Genomic DNA, 9,978 nt, shown 5'->3' with positions numbered 1-9,978 from the left:
ATTTAGGTGGCCCGGAACTTTTGGTGGGCACTGTATATTTAATCTATTATAAATAAATGTAAAAATAGTAAAATAAATGAAAATTACGAGAAAATCGTAAAAGAGACGAGAGAGTTGTAAGAAAAATGAATGTGATGTAAAAGAGACGAAAACCATGAGAATGACGAGAAGTTCGTAAAAGAAACGAGAGCGTGGGTAAACAAACCAGACAGACATGAGAGAGACAAGAAAGCTATGAGAGGGACGAAAAAGCTAGGAGAGAGACGAGAAAGTCGTGAAAGGAACGAGAAAGCCATAAGAGAGACGAAAGTCATGAAAGAGACGAGAAAGCCGTGAAAAAGGCGAGTGTGCGGACAAAGAGACGAGAGAACTTTTAAAGAAACGAGAGAGCAGAGAAGCAAACGAGAAAGTCGTGAAAAAGGCGAGAAAGCCGTGAGAGGCAAAAAAACGTGACAGAGATGAAAAAGCCGTGGGAGAGACAAGAGAATCGTGAGAGAGCCGAGAGAACCGTGAGAGAGACGAAAAAGCCGTAAGATGGAGGGAGACAAGAAAGTGGGGAGACAGACGAGAAATTCGTGAAAGAAATGAGAGAACCGTGATTTTGTATAGTTGAATGGTCAGTAACTCTGATTAGCGTCCTCTAACGGTACGGTGAACAGTTGGACAAATTGAAATTTTGCGAAGAAGATGACGACGACGACGGATTTGAATGACATAAATCCGGCAGAAAAGTACATGCATAATTTCGTTAACGTTCGCGTATCCAAAGCACTGGGGATATCATTTTTATATCATTGTAATTGAAAAAATCTATATTTTCTTTGAAATTTGCTCGGAATTAATTAATAAAGAACGGAAAAGACGGCCAAAAATTCGCAAGAAAAAGGATGTTAAAAACCTTTTAATTACAAATTCGTAAGCACAGCGGTACGTTACGACCTTACTTGGTCTTTTTCAATTGCAAAAATTACATAGAAAAATACGCAAGATTACATAAAAAATTAAATATACATGTAAATGAAATAAATAAAATTAAACGCTGGATAGAGTCGTACAAAAGACATTCTTAAATCGACGTAAGTGCGTTATTCAAATATAAAGTGATGGAATGAGAGAGATCGCTCTAGGTTCGAGACTAAAACTGCAAATTTGTTCTTCGTTGGAAAGCGAGAAGGAATGGAGTCAAAACGTTACAAAACAAGAAAGTCCGTAAACTGGAAAATTAAAAGGATGTTCCGAGGTAATAAAAAAGACATTGAAATTGATAAAAACTTCCGGAGCAATATGAAACTTAAAAAAAGAGAGATATTCATCCAAAAACGGTGCACAATAACGTTAGACAGAGTATAATGTTGCTTGCTCAGTATAACATACACGGCTGAGCTGACGACGCCGCATGGATAGACATATGATTATGGTATGTCATTGTGTTGAAATTGATTAGTAGATAGACAGGTCCGGGATAGAGAAGGTCAAAACTCACTTGTTTGTCACGTGTTTGTTTAACAGAAAGTGTATTTATTTTACACGTACAAAAAAGAGAAAGAAGAGCACACGCAGGCCCTATGCTTTCTGTTTCTAGAGAATATATATGGAATGAACAAAAGAAAAAACCAGATTTACAGAATAACGCCTTTTAGTTTTTACTCATCTGATACGCAGTCTTATTTCTTGCACGGCAGTCGGCTGATCAGCTGGACTTTCTCACATGCTCACACGCTCTCATACAACAGGTGTGCACACCGCGGCGGTCGCTCGGAAAAGGGAAGATTCTTTGGTCTGCGTTAGCGCGACTCCGCAACGCCTCACGCTCGTTACCAACCAAACCAGTACGGCCATCAACCGAAACAGAAATTACTGGCTGCTCTAGTTATATTTTAACACATTGTGTAGGTCAAATCGACAAAATATTAAAATTGGTTATTTCTCGCGAGAACGTCAAGCAGATAAAATTAAGATTCGTCGAAAAGGTCTATATCATTCTGAGAATTTATTCCATTACTTTGTTCTTTTATGTGTATCATTTCTGATACCGTTCTTTCGTAAAATTTATATTCTGTGTCGAGGATTTTAATGTTATCCCAGTCAAAAGAGTGGTTGAAAGTCTTAAAATGTTCTATGATAACGGAATGTCTCGACGGATCTCCTTTTATGTTATTCTTAATCCTGGTTTTAAGCAACCTTTTGGTCTGACCAACATACGAGGCATCGCATTCGTTACAGTTGATTTTGTAAACTAAATTGCTCCTTGAAAAAAATTCAGATTTATCTTTGTGTTGATGATGAAGTTGAGACTGTTAAGGCATCGGAAACCCACTGTATGTATTGTGTGTCTAATAAGGGAAGCAATTCGCTTGGAAGAGCGGCTAGCCCACTCGGATTTAACTTTTTTTTTATGGGTCCCCCCGCTCCTCGGGGAAGGTGCAGGGGGTATGTCGGACTTTTATCGACTAAAACTCCACGGGTGTCCAGCCTCTGCGCGTTACTAGGGGCTGCCCAGGGAACGCTCATCGCATGACTTCCTGGGCAACCCCCGCGCCTGTCTACGAGGCTCTTCCTTTGAGGATTAGCGCCTTGTCTTGTCCCCACTCCTCTCGGTCCAGATTAGTCCTGGCCTCGCCCGGAGCAGCCTCAGCTCTCGGACGGGAAGGGGGACACCGACCCCCTCCCGCCCCACCCCTGCGGGGGCAGGGACATATCACCCGCATGTCCCGCACCCCCCGCGTCCCACGGTCGGCGCCCTCTCCCTTCCCGCCGTTAAATGGCCGGGGGAGAGAGTGGCCGCCGGCCGCTAGACTCATGCTCGTGCGCCTGAAGCGCCGACGTTTGGGCAAGGGGTTCGGTGGTCCCAGCCGCTGAACGGCTCTCGCATAGGTCCGTCCAACTCTGACGGCATGGCCCCCCCCCCCCCCGACAAGGCAGCAGGGGGGGTGGAGTTGGGAGATTAAGGTCCCACGCAACTCCCCCCCCCCCGCCGCCGTCACGACTGATGGCCGGACGGCAAAGCGGCAGCACCGTGGTCGGGACGTCCGCTCGCCGCAGCCTCGCGATCCGCACGGACTTCAGAGGAGGAGTGAATGCCCCTCCCCCTCTCTCTTTTCCCGCCTTCTTCTTCTGCCATATTACTGCCTCGCAGAAGGCGGAGACGGCCTTCCAGGCCCACTCGCTCCCCACTATTTCTCGTACGAGAGTCGGGAGCGAGAGGTCCCTCCCCACCACTGCAGTCAGGACTCCACGCTCCGTGTCCCATGCAGGACACTCCTCCAGGGTGTGTTACGCGGAGTCCCGACTGGCCGCACAATGGTAGCACCGTTGGGTGCGCTCTTTTTCTATCCTATGCAGGTACTCACCGAAGCACCCATGTCCGGTGAGCACCTGCGTGAGGCGGTAGGTCAAACCCTCCCATTCCCTGTCAGCCCACTCTTTGAGGATGGGCTGGACAGCCTCTATGGTCCGAGTTCCAGCGACGCCCGGCTCGCACAGGCGCTCGCTCCACGCCGCAAACGCGTTATCGCGCGCCTGCCTACGAACCAGGTCGACAGCTCTCCTCGTTAGTTGCCGACCCTTCAGGCAGGCCACCAGAGCCCACCGATATACCTCGGCAAAGGCTCCGGCTATTAGGTCCGCCCCTGGAGTGCCGGCGAGAGCCGTCGTGGGACACTATCCTATACCCCCGGGTCAGTCGTAGGGCCATCCTCCGCTGGACTCCATATAAGAGACGGCGGATCTTTTTGTTGGCCCCAGCCTCGCCCGCCCATATGGGGGCGCCGTACATTAGCCCGGCTCGGATTTAACTTACGATGAGAGACATCCTATCATTTTACCGTGACATCGCGTAAGCGATTTGCTCATTAACCGCGCGCATAAAATTACACTGCACGGCGGCACACAGTTAACACTACGTACACTCCGATAATAATACTGGATAATTTCCGCGAGAACCGCGATTACAAAGGCTACATTCGAAACTTGCATACGCGAGCGGGCGGCTATCCCGTCTCAATTAATGGAACTTATTCGAAGTTCGCGTTACGCCGTCGCCCCCATTTCAACATACGGGTATGGATTATGCCGGCCTTATATCGATCACCCCAATTGCAGGCCGAGAACAGCGAGCACGAAAATATTACGTGATTATAATATTCGTGTGCATGGCTACAAAAGCGGTTCATCTGGAATATACAGACGCAATTGCCGGTTTTCTTGCAGCTTTTGAAAGATTTATCGATCGAAGAGGATTCCCGGCACATCTATACAACAATAACGGTACAACCTTTCAAGGAGCCGATCGCGAATTGCAGACAATGAAGTTGCTACTGCAAAATTCTGAACTCAGAAATTATTTCGCTAACTCAAGTATTTATTGGCATTTTGATCCACCCGCGGCGCCGAATTTTGAAAGATTGTGGGAGTTGGTAGTAAAGGCATTCAAGCATCACTTTCATTGAATAGCGAAAACGCATACGCTCTCGCAAATAGAGCTCAGCACGCTACTTTGCCAAATAGAGGTATGCCTCAATTCTCGCCCGATTGCCGCGTTATCAGACGACCCGCAGGACTACACCGCGCTAATCCCGAGTCATTTTTTGATCGGCCGCTCTCTCGTTTCTGTACCAGATATTTGCTGCCTTAATGCGAATAGGTTATCTCAGTAGCAGCATGTCCAAAAACTACAAGAACAGCTTTAGAAATTATGAGCCGCCGACTAAGTGCACACGCTGCAACAATGAGACAAGCGGTAAAAGGCGAAGGCTCCAATAGAATCAAACGAGCTCGTTCTCATCCGAAATAATAATCTCCCACCAGCAAAGGGAACTTAGCACACGTGGAAGCGATATATCCCGGTTCGGATGGGCTCGTACGAGTGGTGACCGTGCGAACGCCGAAAACTACGTTAAAGCGACCAATATCTCAAATCTGTTGTGTTTACCGATACATGCAGATTCCACCGACACCGAACAATGTAAATAGACTGTAAATAAACTGTAAATACAATGTATGCTTAACCTATATAAAAAAACCATCAAAAGGTAAAAAACAAATGCGACATACTCGTGCTTTACTTGCGGACATGCCGTACGCTTCAGTAATTCGCGCCGATTTCAGAAGCGATACGGATGGAAATGATCGAGATTCTCGCAGGAACAAATAAAATAAAGCGTTTCGTCACACGATTCCACCTCAAATGTTTGCGACATCGCGACAAATACATATCCATATATGGACAGGTCTCATACTCTCGACTCCGGTTGATACAAATCATTGTTAGCGGAATCACCTTTAAGCGTCCGAAAACAATGACGAGTAAGAGAAACCGTTGCGAACCTCCACTTTTATTTAATCTGGAAGATTTCGGCTACCGGCCTGTGCGTTTCTGCAAAACGAGCACTTCGAGATACAAGCGTGCCGAGACTGTATCTAGCGACTTAAATAATAAAGACATGATTCGCGAGTTAATATCGAACGGCTGATTTAATTCCTGTCTATCTCATCCAGCACTTCCTAATTATACTAGGAATAAATTGATGTCTCACGCGTACGTCGAAGGCCCGTAGAATTTCGGGAAACGCGTAAACATGAAAAGGAATAATTTATTTCTATAAAAGTTATCCGTCCAGTAAAGGATACGCTGTAGCGTCTCCTTCAATGTGAATCATCATAAAGCGAAAAAATATACCTGGCAAGAGCTGCTACCGCTCTTGATTATAAATAATAATTATTTATATTTATTTATTACAGGTAAAAGGAGATTTGAGTACTCTTTGTTGGGTACAGAACAGAATACCTCTTGGCTTTAAGTGTGAAGATTTTATTAATGTAGTTTATGTGCCTCTTAATTTTAAAGATATTATATTGGCTACTGGTAGAATTTCCGCCGAATCTATTGGATTTTCTGAACGCGATTATCATTGTCTACTAGGCATAGAATTTGTTGGATTTAACATGCATGGACAAAGAATAATGGGAATGACTTCATACGGGTAAAGTGACAAATATTTTTTTTTCAAAACTCATTAATTAAAAAACCTATTTACAATTATAGTTGTATTAATTTACAATTAACTTTAATTTCATCTCAACTTTATGAGATTAAATTTAATTTCAAATAAAAAACAAAATACAATAAAAAAGATTATATATTGTGTATTATTTATTATTAATATACTCTATACACTCTGCAAACATGATTACTATACAACTTTTATACGGCACACATATACAAATTATATGTTTTAAAAAATCATTATGTTTAGAGGAATGACGAATGTTTGCATAGCCGACAAATATCTCAGTTGGATAATACCTAATAAATGGACGATGGAAGATGCAGCAACGGTTCCCTGTGTGTACAGTACATGTTATTATGCTTTGCATATAGAGGGAAAAATAAAAAAAGGAGATAAAATATTGATCCATTCTGGTACTGGAGGCATTGGTCAAGCTGCGATTCATCTAGCACTTTACGAAGGTTGCAAAGTGTTTACGACAGTTGGAACTATTGAGAAACGGCAGTTCATAAGAGAAATTTTTCCTTCCATTCCTGATGATCATATCGGAAATTCTCGAGATACAAGCTTTGAACAAATGATTATGCAGCGTACAGAAGGTCGTGGAGTGGATATTGTATTAAATTCCTTAGCCGAAGAAAAATTGCAAGCATCTGTTCGATGCCTAGCAAAGGGTGGTCATTTTTTGGAAATTGGAAAATTTGATATGGTTTCTAATAATTCTTTAGATACATGTATTTTTTCTAAAAGTATCAGTTTTCACGGTATCTTATTAGATAAAATAAATTCGGCTAGCCTAGAACGAAAAATAACATTGTGGAAGAGAGTGGCCGAAGGTTTAGAAAATGGTGCTATTAAACCACTATGTAGAAAAGTCTTTAAAAAAAATGAAATAGAAACTGCTTTTAGATATATGGCCACTGGAAAACATATTGGCAAGGTATGATTTTTTAAATATGTTCAAAAGAAATTGTTATGATACTATATATTTTATCATACATTAGAATAATTATATTAAAAACATGCCTTTTTCGTTTAATTAATGTTGTAAAAATAAATAATAAAATCAATAATTTTAAACGATATAATAAAATGTAAAATAATTTTTTCGTTTTTATGATTTTTTGTTTTATTACAGTTATTATATTTTAATTAATTAACAAAATCTGAAAAAATTCAGCGAAGTAAATTAAAAACGTATAGTGAATAAGCAAATAAACCAAGCAAGAAATTAATAGTAATAATAATAATATTCATATCATAAAAATAATAATATACACATAAAATTTAAATTAGTGGATATTTGGATCTTGGTAGGTCATTCTCAGTGTAATATAAAAGTTAAATATTCGATATATTACAAAGATATATCATTCAATTTATAAAACGTAGTAATTGATTGTAGTCGCTTGAAATTTGTGATCAAGTTAACATTACAAAATTAATTTAGGTAATAATGCCAAATAGGGGACTCAGCTTCAATGATCTTGACCATGACATATGTTGTCAAGATTATGACCCTGAGTACTATCAAAAGGTTTTAGCCGTCGTTCGTTATTCGTTAAAAAGTTATTAATAAAAAAAGAAACAAAAAATAATACTAATGGGGGGGGGTTGGAAGGGCGAAGCCCCTCCAGTAGGTAGTATGGGCGCAGGCAGGATGGAGAGGTGCAGGGGTGAGGGGCTCCGCCTTCACATAGCTAATATCTGTTGTAGAAACAGAAAATACGTGCTTTAATGCTCCTACTTGTTTAGTAAGGCAATGATTTAATAAATATTCAATTTAATATACTTTCTACCTTGCGTAGGAATCTGTCTAATCTTTTTGGTATCTTTATTATTTTTAGTATATTGTAGACTCATATCTATTTAGTAAGGCGAAGATTTAATATTAATATAAAGATATATACTTTACAACGCAAAGCGTTCCACATGAGTTTACAACTTTTATGCGAAGTGAGATTTTACATCCCCTAAAGGTCCCCTAAAGTGAATAATTACCGTTAATTTTTATAACTTTTTTGTTAATAACTTTTTAACAAAAGACGAGCGACGGCTAAGACCTTTGATGGTCACTCAGGGTTATGTCAAGGTCAAGGTCATTGGAGTTGGGTCCCCTATTCGGCAGTTTTACCATAATTTAAAAAAAAAAGAATGTGTCCAAAAAGTGTTAAATATAAGTGTGCTCCTTAAACAAAAACTTGTATCAAATTAAAAAATTAAATCTAAGTGGTACGCATCTTTGTATTCTCATCGAAGATTCTTGTTATTCTAATTCCAGTAGCTTTAATTTTTCTTAAAAATATGTATCGCAAAATTGTTAACTTATTCTACTTAAGAGATATGTACATCATTTGTGTAAACGATTTGATATCAATAATTGGCGTAAAGTTATAATTTTATAAAAATTATGTTGCATTACTCAATTCAAATTATATGTATATTACTATAAAAGATTTGATATTGTTACGCCCGGAGGTCATTCTCGTACTACTCGCACTCGCATTTGCGTTCGCGCATTAATACAGCCACGGCAAATGAAAGAGATATCTTATTTAATGAGAAATACTTTCTTTATTGACTCATAACACTACAAGAACTAAATGTATACGAACGTAAACAGAGAGCGGAACGGAAAACATCCGTGCGGATTGATGGCTTGTCTCAAAATTTAATGGTATCCATTAAACAGCGAACAGTTTGTCTGGTAGAAGCGCTTCGCAGCTTTTGCCGACCAAAGCTCGCTTTTGGTTTAAAATTGAACGGCGTAGGCATAACTATTTTCCCTTTTCGAGATTGTGCCGACACAAAGTTTTAGTATCCCTCCCGACGGACTTCAGAATCTTTGGATAGCTTCTTGCTCTATCCTGTGCTTATGCTCCAGGTTACCGAGCTCCACTCCTCCTAGACTCAATCTGCTTCTTCGGAAACCGATGGATCTTCTTTAGATCTTCTCCGTTAAAATCAGTAATGAGGACCCCTTCGGCATTTTCTAGAAAGATGGTTAGTCTTCTAAGGCGTCGAATTTTGAGCATCCCACCAACTTTTTATTTTCTAAAAAGATAAAGATTCTCTTAATTTTCGGAGTTCAAACAAAGAAGAAGAGAATTACTATTATAGATCCATCTTGCTTTAAATACTCTTCAAGTCCCTGCCTCAATACTTGCCCTAGATTCATAGAAAAACCACAGTTTAAAAACTATGAGTGAGATAGTTAATTTAAAAAGATCTAAATCATGGGAGAATGGAAACTGTAGACAGTTATTTGTTCTTAATATTTATAAATTGTGTAATTCATTTAGCGAAACGAACGTTTTGATTCTGATCGAGTTATCTTCAGCGCAATAACAATATATAATATCATCTGGATTATAACGTAATCTATTGTTTGTATAAAATTTTTTGTCTTACGATATGCATGGTCTGTCCCAAAAGTAATGAGATTATTTTTGGCGGCTCAATCAGAATTGTCGGAGGGTGGATCCATTGGACGGACTTTTGGTGTGAAATGTCAGGTATACAGCACAGTATAAGAAATACCAGTAGCGGCACTCTCGTCGGTCCTTTTGATGTTGGTGTCCGAAATCACGTGACGTGTAGCCATGTTCTTGATAGTAGTAGCGCGCAAATATTTAAATTGTATGAAAGAGGATCGCAACACTAACGAAATATTTTAATATTATATATGTAATCTCATTCATATTTTATTAAATAAATATCTCAAATTTGCAAATTTAACATTAAAATAATAAAAATAGTCATACAAGAATGAGTGAAAAAGAATTAGTAACTAACAATCTTAAATGCATTATATTTATAATAAAAAAAAAATTTACATTTTTAAATTTTTGTTTTATTTATTAAGAAATTTATGTACAATTTTAATTAATTAATACAATTAAGATATGTATAATGTTAATATATAATTTCTTAATCAATAATTCAAATTTTTTATGATCCTACTACTAAA

General features: G+C 39.6%; 1 protein-coding gene across 1 annotated transcript in view; it reads left to right on the top strand.

The window, feature by feature from the left end:
* LOC105462584 (fatty acid synthase-like) overlaps window positions 1-6,956 on the top strand; it is a 64,587-nt gene extending 57,631 nt beyond the window's left edge. Inside the window, exons 4-5 of the mRNA XM_011709289.1 lie at window positions 5,740-5,981; window positions 6,255-6,956. Of these exons, the coding sequence (XP_011707591.1) occupies window positions 5,740-5,981; window positions 6,255-6,954 (942 nt within the window). The 3' untranslated portion in view covers window positions 6,955-6,956. The remainder of the gene's footprint in view (window positions 1-5,739; window positions 5,982-6,254) is intronic.
* Window positions 6,957-9,978: the final 3,022 nt, after the last annotated feature.

The sequence above is a fragment of the Wasmannia auropunctata genome, unplaced genomic scaffold, assembly GCF_000956235.1.
Source record: "Wasmannia auropunctata unplaced genomic scaffold, wasmannia.A_1.0 LD336097.1, whole genome shotgun sequence".
Classification (NCBI taxonomy): Eukaryota; Metazoa; Arthropoda; class Insecta; order Hymenoptera; family Formicidae; genus Wasmannia; species Wasmannia auropunctata.
The sequence above is the reverse complement of the archived record's forward strand: the minus strand, read 5'-3'. Positions and strand labels throughout refer to the sequence as shown.